Below are 17,486 nucleotides of genomic sequence, written 5' to 3' on the forward strand. Positions count from 1 at the left end.
TCTGTGGCAGGGAATCCCATATAGTTGAAAATACTGCAGCAGTGAGTGCAAGGACATCTACAATTATGGTAAGATTTTACACAACTGTACTTTCAATGCAATCCAGTCTGGCTTCCACTGCTTCTGCCTTCATCTTAAACCCCCCCATTTCCCCAAATAGCATGGATTGCAGCTGAGTGCTCATTTAGAGCTTGATATACTTCTCCCAGTCTCATTTCATGTCCTGTCAGATTTTTTTTAGGGTCTGCTTTATTTCTCTCAGCTCTAGCATGATTGCATTAAGAGATACTGTGTGTATTTCTCGGTCTCCATTTCCAGCCATATTGTCTATTTTCCTTATATTTCCTTCTGCTTGCCCTGGTTTTTGATTTATTTTTGATATTAATCTCCTTTCACACAAAACACAGCAATATAACACCTTGTGGAGTTCTGACATGTTTTAACAGCTTTAATCACCAGTGAATTGGGAATCTGACTTTCTGTACATTCACTCAAGGAGCACCACACCAGAAAAAGTCATAGGAATATAATATTCTTGACTTATCCTTTACTAACAAGTGTAATCAATGAAGCATGTCATTGCTTATTCTGTTCACTATTCTTGTCATTATTTTTAAAAATAAAAGTTAAACAATGTCACATTTTTGAATTTAGCATATTACGTAACTTCAAAATAAAATGGAAACTAAAAGCAAATTCTACAAAACACTAAAACAAAGGTAGCAAGTATTTAAGAGTGTAAGTCAGTTCAGTAAACCAACTGATCAAATAGGTGGTTGGGTACAGGAGACTGTCTGAACACTGCACTCAGTAAAGTGTTTTGTGTGTGTATGTGTGTGTGTTAGGGGTGCTTACCCACAGCACCTACAAAAAAACTCCTCCGTTTGAAGTTGCGTAACCCTGACAGAAAGGAGATATTTTGTACAGCAAGACTTACAGTATCAGCATAAAATTCAAGGAATTGACCCTTTTACCCAAATCTGTTACCACTCTACAAACTACTGCCATTATTTTTGTATTCTGTATGCAGTGGAAAAAGGGGGCATAGTGGCACAGTGAGTGAGAAGCATTGTTGGGTCAGACCAGGGTTTTCTGGTTCAGTTCGTAGCTGGGGTGCCTTGTGTGCACAGTCTGCAAGTCTTCCCTTTGTTTGCTTGTGTTTTCACTGGCTACTCTGGCTTCTTCTCATAACTCCTGCGTATACAGCAAGTAAGTGGATTGGCAACTCTAAACTGACCCTAGATGCATACAGTGTGTATGTGATATGTAAGAAAGGCTTATTAATTGTTAATCTATTTCCATTCCCTACTTGCTTACTGGATGGCAGTACTGACAAGATCACATTTGGGAAGCAATTTTTACACAAGATCAAGAACAGCCTAGATTCTGCAAGATGAAGCTCTGCTGTTAGAAGTAGCTCTTCTCCAGATCCCTTTTAAAAATTTAATAACTACGAGTAAATATTTTCTGCATTCTTTCTCACCTCATTGCCTGCCAGCCATCATCCCATTTATGACTCACAGCACTCCCTTATTTCCCATAGGGCAACAGCTTATCAAGGAAGGCTGAAATCCAAGCAATTATTAGGGATTTTCATGCAAGCCCCAACCCCAGTCCCCTGTGGCAGCAGATGTAGGTTCTGGCAACAATACAACATCTTTCTTCCAGCTATGTGTGCTACTATGCATGCCTGACTCTACCTACAGACAACGCTGCTTGAAATGCAGACCCACCTTCACATGCCAGTAGCAGTTGGACTATTTGTAGTGCATGCAGCCTCTGCTGGCAGTCAGTACAGTAGTGTGCTTAGCTACCTCCTTTATACCCAGAATAGAAATGGTAGCGTAGGCCAGTCACTCCCATTCTCCCACACTGGTTCCTCTGGCCCTTGGATCACTAGTTGAAAGCTGGTTATCTGGGTCACAGTCGGGGCTTCATCGCTCTGTGCTAAAAGGCTGACTAGAATAAGTATCAGCAATACAACAACATTCAGTAAAAAAAATGCAAGGAAGACCTATCCAAGCTTGAGTTCACTGTGTAAAATCTTAAAACTGCTGCAGTTTATTTTCATGAGCTATATGCAAGTGACGCTTGAGGAACCTGTGTTTCAGCTTCATGGCTTCTGAATGCTCATGACCTCTTATATTTTACTTTTTAAGAATTTATGGGTGCATTTAGACCAATAAAGCCATCTCCCACTAGCTGTAGATATGCATGTTTCAGCTTTTTTAAACACCTTTATTGAATTTAACACTTAAGTCAAAGGCAAAAATATACTTGTATAAAAGAAAACAAAGCAAGTTAACATATTTACAGTTACAAACATTATACATTACATATATTCTTTAGCACAATTGTCATCAATGCAAAATTACAAAAATTGCTCAATTCCTGCCTTCCATTAAACCTCATTCCTCCTGTAAAACATTACCCTGCATGTATTGTTCCCACAGTTTTCCTTTTTTGTGTGTAATTTGCTTATACCCTTTTCTAAAGTTCCCGCTTCAGTTCTTTTATCTCTGTTACAGTATTTACTACTTCAAATATAGTTGGTTTAGATTCTGATTTCCACTTTCAAGTCATTGCTTTTGATAGCAGTCAGAATTAAACTTAACAAGGCTTTACTATGTCTAAGCAATTCAGAGCCTGTAACCCAACTAAAACTAACTAAAAGTTCCTAACTTACACCCATTTGTTCTCCCAGAATTTCTGACAGAGTACTCTGTGGGTAATTTTAAAGTCTGCCAGCTTATTGCACTCCCAAAAAAGTACAGTTGTGTAAGATCTTACCAGTTTAAGTGGAAGCCAGATTGGATTGCCTTGAACTTAAGCTAGCAGACTTGGAGGATCAGAAATCAGAAGTCAGAAATACTTTATTGATCCCACAGAAAATTGCTTAAAGGTCACAACGGAATAATGCAAAACTGGTGGGAGTTCCCAGGAGAGTTGATGGAGAAAATTGTGCTAAAGTGGTGGAACTTCTCAATAAATGGACAGATATTCAGGGGAATAAAAAAGGAAGTAAAAAATTAGCAGACTCATAATACTGCATGGAGACTGGGAATGGATAAGGATTTAAAGTCTGTTTATTATATGTGTGCAGGTGTATGAGTTGTATGAAAATGTACTGAACAAACTGAAAGCCTGAGAAGAAAATGATGATGAGAGAATGTATAGGTTCATAGGTGTGTACTAGACTAATGACCACAAGGGCCTTTTAAAGCCTAGCCATGCTTCCCAAATCTCTGACTAGTTCCAGTACCCTTGATAAGCATAAGGAGGGGTCTGGGAGATGAAACACTTACAAGCAGGGGCCTGGGAGATGAACCACTTACAGGTTGCCAGTGTCCATTAGAATAATATACTTTTTAGTGGACTGAAAGGTAAAGTACATGCTCACTGGTAATAAAATTGTGCAAGCAGAAGGGGCTGCAATGGCAGATGTTGTATCCAGCAGCTGTGATGATATTTTTGCTAATTGCAGCAAGGATGTTTGTGAATCCATAGGAAGCTATGGAAGTGCTGAAGAAACCAGTGAACCATATAATACCTTCAGTGAACGTGGAAGGAGAGAGGCAAGTAGGTGGAAGAGTACCTGAACAGCAGCTGAGTGAGGCACAGAGTAGCGATAGACATTATTTCTCCTCTTCGGGAGGCAACAGTAGCTGAGGGAAAAAGGTAGGGATTATACTGGCTGCCAGGGAAAAAAGCAGGGTTGCAGAATTAACCAGGAGAAGTGATGAATTATGAGCATTGTGGTAGTGAGTGTGAACAAAGCAGAGGCAATTCAGTTTCACATGATAAAGGGGCAGAAAGAGCAATTAGAAAAGAGAATTAGAAGGCAAGCATGACAAGTAAACTTACTGTGGTAATGAGGAAGCTGTTGTATAATTAAATATGATCGTTGTGGCATAAACACTGGCAAAAAATAGCCATTGGTGGTGAACAGTAATGCAGTGTGTTATGTCATTGCTGGTTTCCAGTAAATTAATTGTATTTTACTTTTCCTTGTATGAGCAAATAGTCTAGCACAGCATTTAAATTAAAAGACAAAATATGTATTTTGTAAAGTTACAAGTTATGGGTTTATGTACAATTCAAATTCTTCTTTTTACTGACTGCGGTTACTTCTGTAGAAGTATTTCAGTTGAAGTGCTATACGTAAGGCTAGCTTTCAAAAATATTACCAAGTTATAAATAAATGTTATACTAATGATTGGGTATAAAAGGTAAAAACTAAGGACTGGAATAAAGAGAAATAAAGAAGACCCTAAAAGAAAATGTGTTAAGATATTGAAAGAGACTGGGAGAAGTGGATCAAACCTTAAGAGCACTAAACTGCCATCTAAGCTATGTTAGAGGAAGATGGGAAGCTTAAGACGAGGGCAGTGGAAGCTAGAGCAGATAGCACTGAAGCTAAGCTGACAGACTTGTAGAATAGCTCATGACAAAATAATATAAAACTGGTGAGAGTGCCTAAGAGAGTTGAAGGACATTAATGACGTTACAGAGGTGTAGAGGAGGGAAATGGATAGTAGATAATAAAGGAAAAGGAAAATAAAGCAAAGTTACAGAAATGGTAAGATGGAAAAGTTTCAGAAAAAAAAGTGTGGGAATGGAAAGGATTTATCTTAGTGAGTGACCAAAGGCAACCAAAATGTTAGCAGTAAGAATAAGAAAACAAGAACTGGATAGAGGGACATAACCAGATATGGAAAAAGGATGGAGAGGGAATACAGTTCACATTAGAAGAACTAGTGGAGATTTTTACAGGATGTTTTAAGAGTCTGTGTGCTGAGGAGGAAGGGAAGCAGGGGAAAGAAGAGTATGATATAATCTCATGGAGAGAAATAGACCTGTCAAGCGGAAGAGAAGTGAGAGTTAATGGCACCAATTACGTAGGGAGAATTGGAAAACATTTGAATAAAGTTAGCAAGGGGGTAACACAGGAAAGTGATTGACTACCAGTTGAAGCATAGGAGATGGCAAAGTATAAGGTGCTTCTAATATGAGAAAGTGTGTTTTAATAATATTTTTAGGAGATGACCTGTGCTGAATACACCAATGGAAACAGTAATGTCAGTGATTTTTAAAGAGGGTTAGGTCCCACTGTTGACATTTTCCTAGAGACCCATCTCAATTTTAAATCACAGTTTTAAGAGTTTTATATTAATAATGATGAGAGGTTGTGAGTAATGCATTCCAGAATAATCTGTGCTGATGAGTCAGGGTTTGTAATGGGGAGGGGCAGAGAATAACAGATAATACACTTAGGACCTTGATCATAATGCAAGATGCACAGGAAAAAGGAAAGGAAGTTTCAGTCCTGTTATTAGAAGTGGAAAATAACATTTTATAGGGTAACTAGTCATTGCCCACAAGCTAATCTTTAAACCTGCAGACTGCCCATCTCTCGCCACTTTCTTAAAAACCTACAAACCCAATCGCACACTGAGATCCTTAAACCAAAACCTCCTCCAGGTCTACAAACCATAACGACCACCCGGGCACCTACTGATGCCTTTTTCCTTAGCTAAACAGTGGAACTCTCTCCCCCCTCACCTACGCAACCTACCTAACCGTATGAAATTCAAATCACAGCTTTTCTGTCATCTATCATCACAGTGGGAATGCTCATATCACGCTCGAACATAAACCACCCCTCTTATTATTCTCCACTGAAATCTACTCTTATTAAATCACAACTACTGCTTCTAGCAGCTGTATGTTTTACAAAGGTCCTTGCTAAGATCTCTGACAAAATGTCTAGGTTTCCTATAAATGAACACCCTACCTAGCTCTTAAGGGCTAGCAGCCATTGTCTGTATGTACTCTATGATCTCATGACCAATTGTTTATTCTTTGTAAATATGTTGTATTTTAAACCTTCTGTACATACTGTTGTGTGTTTTTGCAACATTTAATCATTGTAACTGTAATTCTTGGAGCTTTTCTCCTTGGGCCTCCACTGAAAACGGGCTCATTATGCCCCAGTGGACTTCCCTGGTCATCAAACTTAAATAAATAAATAAAATAAGAAAATAACGTGGTTATTTTTCCCAAAGACAGATGGATAAAGTTACTAAAAATGATATACAGCAGTTCAAGAGCTATAATTAAAATGTGGGCTAAGCTATCAGCAGAAGTAAACATGGAATGAGGCAAGTTTGATGATTGCTGTATACAGGCTGGGATAGTCAGTTGGAAAAAGATAAAGGATAGGAACAAAAAGGTTAGTAGACATTTCATCGAAGGTGAGATCTTTCTGAGACAGATGTAAGTGTATAGATTAATACAATTTTTTCATAGTTAAAGGAGAAAATTAGAATTTTGTTAATTGTTTGTTAAACAAGGTAAAAATGATACATCCAAAACTCCTAACGATGCGGACATCTTACAAAAGGGCCTCACTGAGACAGATGCCTGGTGTCAAAGCCATGGCCTCAAGCTCAATGCCAAAAAGTGCATTGTCAACCCCTTTGGTAAAAACTCTGTACCCATGAACTACCACATAGGCGGTAGTAAACTTAACACCGAACGTGTTATAAGAGACCTTGGGACACAGGTGGACAATAGTCTCTCCTTTGATAATCACATCACCACAGTAGTCAGGAAATCCTTCTATGTGGCACACCTCATTACAAAAGGTTGCTCATCCAGGAAAAAAGAGGTCCTTGTTCCCCTCGACTCGTCACTCATTAGACCCATTATAGTGTACAACGCCCCTTTTGGTATTTACCTCACAAGACATCTACAACAACTGGAAAGGCCACAGAAATACCTCACAAACAGGATTACCAGCCTCAAACAGATGTCCTATGCAGACCGTCTCAAAAATCTCCAGCTTTACTCCGTTGCATATCACCTACTCAGAGGCGATCTCTGCCTAACATACAAAGCTATGTCAGACTGAGAGCTGTTGGACATGCTCCACTTAAAGAAATCCCAATCCCTCCGAGCTACACGCTCTAGGGACCTAACCCTTGTCACCGCAATAAACAGAACATGCTGGAGAGATAGATTCTTGTCCCAGAGACTTCTCATACTGTGGAACAAGCTACCTATCTATATCAAACAAAGCTCATTAGCACTCTTCAAGAAAAATCTTAATGATTGGATGGGAAATAGAAAATTCACCCTGGGGATCACTTCTGTGGCTCTGCTTGACAGTGGCACAGGAAAATAATTTTCCTGGGTGGCAAAAGCCAGGGTACCTTTTTGGCTAGGCTTATATAGGCCCTAGGGCCAGTAGCCAAGTACCTACCTATGAACAATTAACATACAAGTGGGAAGTGACACATAAGATGATTAAGTGTAACGTGTTAAAGTCCTGGTTAAGGGCTATTGTAATCAGTGAGATAGTAATGAATGGATTAGAAAATACAATGGAAAGTTAAAATTGACATAATCTAAAGCAAATGTTGAGGTAAGAGAAGCATATGGATATTTGTAATGGAATGAAAACACTGTAAATTGGATTGAATGTGAATTGTACAATAAAGTTGCCTTTTTCCTTTAAAAAATAATGTTATATCTCTAGTTGATATTTTAATCTTTTTCAGATTATAAATTAAAATTCAGGAAATGTATATTCTTGTAGCATGAATGATGTTTATATATATCCCTGTATATATTTGGATAGTTATAAGCAAACACAGACACTTTAAATTTTAAAGCAGTTAAATAGAAGTCCCTCTTACTTAGTGTAAAGAATGAAGTTAACCAGTAGCATTCACTAAATTGTACACCTTTGCTCTTAATGCTAGACTTCACATACATAATTTGATTGATAATACCTATATTTAACTTTAATGTTACTCTTCACATACAATATTTCTGAGCTTCAGTTCACTTGTTTAATGTAGAAAATGACTAATAGTAATTTCAACATAAATATAAATTGTACCCTCCTTGTTTGAGATTGTAATGTAACCTTAAACATTCTGCTTGTTTGTCAGGGATGTTGTGTTGTCATTGCCAGAGCATGTTTCTATGACCAAGGGTAGGACTGGGATATTAGATTTATCAGGCCATGCTCCTTGGGTAAGAGCAAAGACCATCAGTGTTAAGAAAAGTTGAGATAAATGGGCTAAACTTTAGGCTAGGGCTGTAAGGGCCTCAGGGACAATAGCCTAGCAACTTCCTATGATCCTATGTTGCAGACCTCATCCTTCCTCATTGCACAAACCATGATCATAGCCATGTATTGAAAACTGCAATTTGTGCTAGTGTTTAGGTATTATGTAGGTATTTCTTTAGTTAATCAGTGTAGATGTAAACCCTGATCTAAAGAGCGGGTTCAGTTGAACAGGCTTGTATTGGCACCTTTTGTAACTTACCTGGAGATTTTATAGTTTGCCTCATGGTAAAAAAATGCTTTTGTGAGCTTATTTGATTATCTGTGATCATCAGATCCTGACTCACTTAAAGGTGAGTTGAATAAACATGTTGCATTTATCATGTACGGTGATAGACTAGTGACCTCCAAATTTACTATCAAATTCTTAATAATCTGTTTATGTAAAAAATACAGTAAGTTACACCATCCTGGTCTCCTTGTTTAAATTGTCTATGCAAATGTATAGCAGAGCTTAGTTTCATTGTAAATTTTTTAGCAATTAATCTAATTGGTCACCTGAAATTTGTTTTCTATATTTTTCTTTATATTTTCAGTAGCATTATCATATGCATTTAGTTTTCACAGATTATCCCATTTTATACTGAGTTTACCTGTGGTCCTAGTCAGTATAGTGGGGTACTAGTGGATGTTAAAAAGCATTATTTCTTTTAAGCATCTATAGCTGTTGTTGCTTGAGCACTAAAATTTAGTTACCACTGAAGAAATAATTTGAATGATTACAAGTACCAGTAATGATAAGTGCTTTTGCCTGAGGGTTTTAGGCTTCTTTCACATACACATTTAGTACAAGTTATTTATTGGCACTGTATTATTACACCACTTCAGTCATATGCCAGAGTTCTGGACCTCCCAGTGGTGTGAAGACCTAGGTGGTTGATTAGTAATACTTTAGGAAGACTGATGTTTAGGTTTTACTGAATGGAGCTGGCCATGACCTAGCACCGTATTAGTGTTTGAGAAATCACCTTTCATTGAAAAGTTGGTATGTCACCCTGCAGAGTTTATTTTCCACAACATCTAGGTTTTAGGGCATTTAAGAGGCAGAGACAAGGTCATTGCAAGTCTACAGAAACTACTGTTTTTAGTTTAGAGGACATCTTTTCTTTCACACCTTTTTCATCTAAGCATGCACTAGATCAGTACCAAAATATGGTGTTTACTTTCATATACCTTTTTAGGGTCATATGATTTTAATGTTACTAAGCAGTTTTGTTAGATGTTCATCGTGTTTCACTGTTGCAGTCCTTACAAAATGGGTTATCCGGCTCCCGGTAGTCCACAGTCTGCCAGAATACCAAAGTTCTTGGTATATGACGTCAGCTGCCTTCGGTTTAGGTCTGACATCAGGACGCCAGGTACAAAAGAAGGCAGCCGACACCATTTCCTCAGTCTTTTTTGCCCCGGAGCCCAAAGCAGACACATTTTGCACGAGTGCCGGTTGGCTGAGTACCTTCTTTTTGTATTATGACTGCTTAGTTGAAGACATCAGATAAGTACTCCGTTGGGGACCCTCTTTTCTTGCTTTAATGAATGTCAGAGAAAGTTGTTAACTGTCTTGCCTGTGGAAAACAGATTCTGCACAGTGATTTACACTCCTATTATATTACTTGTTTGGGCCTTGAGCATGACGTCCTTAATTGTGTTAGAGCTAGGATCTTGTTCAAGCATTTTGGAGTTTGGCCCAAGTTCGTCGGTATGGCGTCTTCTGGTCTCCTGACTTCAGATGTTCCTAAGAAGCGCAAGGATAAGGACCGCAACAGGCTTTGGGTCAGATTAGCTGACGATGTCCCTGTTAAGTTAGTTGTTGGCACAGCGGTAGTCAGTGAGGCGCTTTCATTGCTCCTGCATTCTGCGAATGTTCAGCAGCAGACATCTGCGGAGACCTTTTCTGAGTCCTCCATACCGCAGGCTTCCACTTTGTCTTCTGACCCTCTGCCAGTTGCCGCCTCTGATAGATCTGGAGCCACTAAGCAGGTGCCAGCTTCTGAGGCCTCTTTTCTCCACCTGGAGACCAGATACAGACCGACATTGATTCAGACTTCTGCGGTGGCTAGGCCTCCCGAGTCCTTCTGGCTTTCTAGTAGGCCATCCTGTCGAAAATCTACTCCTAAGCAGGTGTCGACCTCCCCTCAAATGCCTCAGGCTCAGATGGTTAAAATGGTTAGTGATCTACTGACCCTTATCAAGGGCTCTCAGCCACCTCCTTCGAAAGGGATTAGGGAATTGTTCCCAGAAGCTTTCTCTGCCTCAGGCACTCCGGTTTCCAGCAACTCTGCTGATGAAGAGGGAAACTCCACTTTTTTCTGGTTTTGAGGATTCTGATGCAGAAGACTCCATCCCTTTTGCCTCCCCATCCAGAAGATTTTTCTTTTGGAGATACTCTGAATACTCTTAGGGAGCATTTCAGATGGGAAAGTCAGGACATTCCTCAGTCTAAGAAACGGATTAGGGAATTCTTGGATTTGCCACAGCATAAGCCGTTTGCTATCCCTCCGGTTTTGGAAGTTGTTGATGATGTTTTCATGAAGAATTCTTTGACTCCTAATTCTATTCCTCCTGCTCCCAGAAAGTCTGACCGGTATTATAGAGGTCCCGATTCTCATCAGTTCCTTTTCAAGAATCCTGCCAGATCCAGAGATTATTTCTCAGGGCCCTAAGGGTGTTACAGCCACAGTTGCTAAAAATCCTTTTCCTTCTGACAGGGAATCTAGGGCCTTGGATAAGGTTTATACTTCTTCCACCCTGGCTGTTAGGTCTGTTAATTGTCTTTTTCATATGCTTAAGTATCAGCAGCACACTTTGGGGGCCATTAAGACTAAAATTGCTGGTGTTCCTTCCCTGATGGAGAGTAAGGACATGCATGATTTATTGAATTCTGGTGTTCCTTCAATGATGGAGAGTAAGGACATACATGATTTATTGAATTCTGCCACTCTTGTCACTAAACATTCTCTACATTGTGGTTTCTACACTTTGGAGGCTTCTTGCAGGGCAGCAGCCACTGGTTCTGTCATTAGAAGACATACTTGGCTCAGGGAACAGTCCCTTTATGAACCTGTCACGTCTAAATTATTGGATGTGCCTTTGCACAAGGACAATCTTTTTGGTGGCAAAGCAGAAGAGGTGTTGAAAAAGTTGGAGGATAAGGCCAAATCTATGCAAACTGTTAAGGACTTTCTGCAAGTTCAGCCTCCTCTTTTAGTAGCCATTACCCTTCCAAGAATTAGACTTTTCCTGACCTTAGTAAACAGAGTCGCACTAGATCTAGGGGTTACAGGTCTTCTAGGGGACAGACTTCCACCCCTCAAAAGGCTAAGTACTGACAGGCTTCCTCTTCTAAATCAGGGAGTTCTAAGCAAACTTCCCAAAGCAAGCATTCCCAGTGACTCTGGCCTTCCCCTGCCTGCCTCTGCAGGCCCAGGGTTTCCTTTGGGTGGAAGGGTAGCCATGTTTGCAAATGTCTGGTTCACCATCACAGATGACAAATGGGTGCTCAAAATAGTATCCCAAGGCTACAAGTTTTCCTTTCACACCTTCCCTGTCCACCACAGATACCCAGATATCCCCCCAAATCAAAGGGCAGAAGCAGAAAAACAAGTTTCTTTACTAAACCTGGGAGCAATAGAGCCGGTTCCTGCACTACAGATAGGCCAGGGTTTCTACTCAAGGCTTTTCCTGGTTCCCAAAAAAGGGGGCACCTGGCACCCTATTCTGGATTTGTCCATTCTAAACACTTTTCTGGTTATTCCCAAATTCAAAATGCTCACTATTCAGCAGTTGCTGCCAATGCTGGCCAAGGATTCCTGGCTGGTGACTTTGGAGCTCAAAGAAGCTTATCTGCACATCCCAATAAAGAAAAGCTGCAAGCAGTTCCTTCACTTCAGGGTGGGGAACAGGCACTTCCAATTCTCTACACTGCCCTTTGGCTTATCTACTGCTTCCGGAGTTTTTACCAAATGCCTGCCTCCGGTTATTGCTTTTTGCAGGCAAAGAAACATTCAAATTTACCCTTACTTGGACAATTGTCTTATTCAGGCAAATTCTCCAGAGCAACTTCTAAAGGATTTGGACTTTGTAAAGAACCCTCTTTGGGCTACACCATCAACAGAAAGAAGTCAAAATTGGTACCCACCAGGGAGATTGTATTCCTGGGAGTGAGCCTGAACACAGCCGCCCAGATGGTATTCCTCCCTCAAGAGAAACAAATGGATCTTTCGAATTACTTCAGAAATTTGGCAAGCTTGACCCAGCTCTCTGCAAAGCGATTCCTGCAAGCCCTGGGATTCATGGCTTCATGTATTCTAATGATTCCATATGCCAGACTGCATATGAGAAAAATACAATGGTACCTCAAAAACCTTTGGTATCAACACACTCAGGATTTAGACTTGATACTTCCTCTCATTCCCTGCCTGCAGATGGAGCTCCTTTTTGTGATGGCCTGTGCACAGAACAAAGGCCTGTCTTTCTGTCCACCTCGTGCCAGCCAGACTATCACCACAGATGCCTCAGACTACGCTTGGGGAGCACATCTAGAGGGCAGATGCATTCAGGGGACTTGTAATTCTCAACAGGTTCATTTGCACATAAATCTGAAGGAATCGATGGCAGTCCAGCAGGCCTTAATGGCTTTCAAACATCTTCTCTCTCCTGGTACTCTTCTGGTCAGGACAGATAACACTACAATCATGTGGTACATCATCAAGCATGGAGGGATGCACTCTTACCCCCTGTGCAGACAAAGCATGATACTATGGTCCATAGCAGCTTCCATGGGCATTCATCTGGCAGCTCAGTTTCTTCCAGGAAGGCTCAACACCTTGGCAGACTGGTTGAGCAGGCAGGTTCTGGATCCTCACGAGTGGCAACTAAACAAGACCATCTTCTATCGCATCATTCAGTGTTGGGGCACTTCCCAGGTGGATCTCTTCTCATTTCCAATCAACCACCTTCTTCCAACATTTTGCACCAGGGATCATCACAGCAAAACTTGGAAGGTGGATGCTCTGTCCTTCCCCTGGACACAGCTCTCGATCTATGCATTCCTTCCTCTGCCTCTTCTTCCCAGAGTGCTGTTAAAGATAAGGGATGAAAAACTAAGGGCCATCATCATAGCTCCAGACTGGCCCAGACAACATTGATATCCACTACTTCGCAGTCTCTCCCAGTCTCAGCCTTGGCATCTTCCCCTGATACCAGATCTCCTGGGTCAGGAGTGGGGGATTCTGCATCCTCATCTTCAGACTCTGCATTTGGCAGCTTGGCTCATAATTTAAACCTTTCCCAACAAGTGGTTGAAGTACTTCGTGAGGTCAGGAGGCCTAGCACTAGGAAATTTTACGCAGATAAGTGGAAAAAATTCTCCGTTTGGATGCAGACTAGAGGGGAAGACCCTTGTCAACCTACTCTTCCTCTTATTCTTGACTGTCTGGCAGGCTTGCTTAATGGTGGACTTTTCTTTTCTTCTATCAAAATTCATGCTTCAGCTATTTCTGCTCATTGTTCCTTTGAGCATCCCATTTTCTCTCATCTCTTGATGAAACAGTTCCTCAGGGGAGCTAGCAATTTAAAGCCTTCCAGAAGGGCACCTACTCCTGCTTGAGATCTCAGTTTTGTACTTTAGAAACTTACTCTGCCTCCTTTTGAACCAGCTGCCTTGGCAGACCTGAAGTTTCTCTCCTGGAAAACTGCCTTTCTTTTGGCTATTACTTCAGCTAGAAGAGTTTCTGAGATGCAGGCCTTAATGGCAGTAGAGCCTTTTTATCATCTTCCATGCGGATCGGGTTGCTGTTCAAACTAAACCTTCCTTTATGCCTGAGGTGGTTTCTAGCCTAACTCTTAACCAGTCTGTCCACCTGCCTACCTTCTTTCCTAATCCTCAGAGTAAAGGGGAAAGGTTACTGCATTCCCTGGATGTGCATAGACAGCTTAGATTTTACCTGGACAAGACTAAATCTTTTTGAAAGTCGGATCAATTGTTGGTCAGTTTTGCTCCTGGAGCTCAGGGCAAAGCTATTTCTAAACAGACCATTTCTAAGTGGATTGCTCATTGTATTCACTTTTATTACTTACAGCATGGCAAGGTTCCTCCACATACTATTGGGACCCATTCTGCTAGGGCAGTCTCTACCTCAGCAGCTTTTTTAAGGGGTGTACCTACTAGGGACATACTGGAAGCAGCTACATGGACCTCTGTCCACACTTTCATTAAACATTACAATTTACCCTTGTTTTCTAAGTCCAGGGATGGCTTTGCCACTGCAGTGTTGCAGGGCATCCTTACCAACCCTTAAACAGTGGGTGTTCCTCTTCCCTTTTGTTTTTTTCCTGGGCTTTGGGAGTCAACCCATTTTGTAAGGACTGCAACAGTGAAACACGAACATAGTACAGTTGTGTGCATTTATTATAAATGTAGATGTTCGAGTGTATTCACTGTTGCAGTCCTGGTTTCCCCCGCTTCCATCTCCCCCTTTTTTTTCCAAGGGCACAGACTGGATTTTTTTTTCCTGGTCTAACCTTTTTTGGGGGCTCCTGAGAGTTAAGGCAAGAAAAACTGTGGAAATGGCATTGGCTGCCTTCTTCTATCTGACGTCCTGACGTCAGGCCTAAACCAAAGGCAGCCGACGTTATATACCAAGGACTTTGTTATTCTGGCTGACTGTGGGCTACCGGGAGCCGAATAACCCATTTTGTAAGGACTGCAACAATGAATACACTCGAACATCTACATTTATGGTAAGTGTACACAACTGTGCTTTTCTCTTAGTTTAGCAGGCATTTTATGTGAGTAGGATCTTGGAAATTAATGAACGGGGAAACCTTTAATTACTGTTTTAGTCAGTGACAGTCATTGTGTATTACACGGAGGCAGTCATTTTGTAGGTAACATTTTCATTTTAATGACTGGAATGTTCTGTGGCTGTGCATAGTTGGCATGGTGCTCACCGGGGCAACAACTTCCTTTCATGAGCACCACTGGCATTTATCCCAGGAAAATGGGTAATATCTGGGCAATACAGACCATACATGCCAAAGTTTTATTTGGAGCATTCAGGATCATGTATCCCTACATCACCAAAAAATGCCAGATGACCCTTTTGGCCAACGGCACCCATATCACACATGGCTAGACATTGTAACTACACCCACATGCTCTGTGTCACTGCAGACCCTGTGGACCAACACAGTCCCCCATGTGTTTTTTTTTCTAGCTTATTTCCTCAGTTAAATCTGCATTTTCAAATCCAATATATTTTTCTTCTTATTTACTGGTTGTCCCAGCACTGACTGGTAAGAATTCCCAAATCTCCATGGTAGTCAGTTATTTGTAGCTCAGTATACCCAGCACTTAATAGACAAGCCATTCATAAAGATGACTGGCCAAGAGCCCCCCCCCCCATAGCTGTCCAGGTCCCTGGGAGGTCCACAACAATCTCATATGACCGAGATGGAGATGTTTTACAGTTCATGTTATTTGTTTTACAGTTCATTGTCAAAAACAAACATGAACTTATACTTTGCCTGTACATAATCTGAAATAGCTTGGAACTCCAAGGCAAAAGCACTTACACTACTGGCACTTGTTATTATTCAAACTGTTTCTTCACTACGTAACTGAATTATAGCATAAAAAATAAATAAAACACATCCTATTGAAGAAGAAAACTAACTCTGTGAATTTATTTTTCAAGCAACATTGGCTTTGTGCTTAATGGAATTAATGATGTGAACTAATACTGTTTAACAGCCAGCTATATCTCAGTTTTTGTTTTATTTATTCATGAGTGCCTGATGTAAAAAAATCCCTTTAGACCACAGAAGGGATTTGTGTTTCATTTACCAGAGTACACCTGGGCAGGTTATTTAGTCCAAGAAACTTCTCACTGTGGATTGCCAAAATTTGTGTACATCTGCAGCTGCTTCATTTCAGCAGGTTTATTCTTTAATAGTTGTAGGCACATGAATTTCACTTCCCTGAGGAATCAAAATCCACTCATAAGGAAGGGATTTAACAGTCCAAGAATTCTTATAAACAATGCAGTGTGCCACAATAGTTGTGCTGTAGGGTGAAACGTAATGTTCCATCTTCATATTTTTTAATTTGATTGATGGCTGGTCCATTTGACCTACCATCTGTGACTTGGCCATGGTTTCTGGACTTCTCTGACTTTTGTCTTCAGATTAATCAGATGGACTTTTAGGTGAAGTCAGACCTGTTCTGTTGTACTAAAAGTTACATTTTTCCCTGGTTTATTTTTCAATTGTTTTGACTCATTCCTGTCATGACTAGCTGCAATATTTTGCTCCCTAAAAAGCTGCTGTCATTGCCTAAAGCCCACAGTGACCACTCATGCAAGTATTGCCTTTATTCTTTCCTTCATCAATTTTTTTTAGATTTAAGTTTGGAATGCTTTTTTTTTTCTTTCCAAGAAATTAGGAATGCTATTCGTTGTTGTTGCATGAACAACATTGTGCCTCTGAGTATAAATTGAGTTTTCTCTGATGCAGGTAATTTGCCATTATAATGGCGAGGAAGATTTCTTACTTGAAGAGGGCAACTTTTGGCATTATTTATGTTACATAGATAATGTCACTATCTTGCTGGATTGAACAGGGAAAATGAAAACATACCTAATTTTACGAAGCAATTTTCCTGAGTGTGTTACTAAAACAGCACGTTTACTCCACTGCAAATTTCCTGAAGAGAGGTGATGCTGATAACCACAGTAACCCTAACAAGCATATGTAAAGTATAGCTGGTGGAATTACTTCCACTGAAGAACTGATGATAAAATTGAGTTGAGAAACTTAATAAGGTGTTAAGAAATGAGAATTTTAAAAATTATATTTTTTTCTTCCTTCTCTTACAGGAGATCTTGCACAATTCTCAGAAACCTGGGGACAGAATGATATAAGTGCCTTTTCAGATCCGTTTTCTTCATTCAGCAAACTTTTTCGTGGACTCTTCTCAAGCAGATAGCTGTGACTTATTTACGAACATTTTGTAGTAAAATCTGTTGCATATATGTTAAAAATGTATAAATACATATATTTTGCAGGATTATATATAATAAATTATAGGTAAAAGTACAAGTGTGCGCGTGTTCATGTTTTAACAGTCTTTCAAAGATGTACCCTGTCAGAGTATTCTAAATCTAATATCTCTTTGAGACGCCACAGTTTTTCTGCTGAATTGCACTTATACTGGTGCTGCTACAACTGCAGTAGTTGGTTTATCTGAAGTAGCTGCACAAAAGCAGATAATGGTAGGGTCATTTTACATACTGATACAAACCGATTGTATAGGGAATGCTGATTTTAGGAGAAATGAAACACTTAACAGAGA

General features: G+C 40.2%; 1 protein-coding gene across 1 annotated transcript in view; it reads left to right on the forward strand.

Annotated features, from left to right (window-relative positions):
• Positions 1-17,230, forward strand: part of HAX1 (HCLS1 associated protein X-1) — a 254,053-nt gene extending 236,823 nt beyond the window's left edge. The window contains exon 7 of the mRNA XM_044079376.1: positions 17,011-17,230. Within this exon, the coding sequence (XP_043935311.1) occupies positions 17,011-17,120 (110 nt within the window). The 3' untranslated portion in view covers positions 17,121-17,230. The remainder of the gene's footprint in view (positions 1-17,010) is intronic.
• Positions 17,231-17,486: the final 256 nt, after the last annotated feature.

The sequence above is a fragment of the Protopterus annectens genome, chromosome 8.part0, assembly GCF_019279795.1.
Source record: "Protopterus annectens isolate FY-2018-M chromosome 8.part0, PAN1.0, whole genome shotgun sequence".
In the NCBI taxonomy this organism is placed as follows: domain Eukaryota; kingdom Metazoa; phylum Chordata; order Ceratodontiformes; family Protopteridae; genus Protopterus; species Protopterus annectens.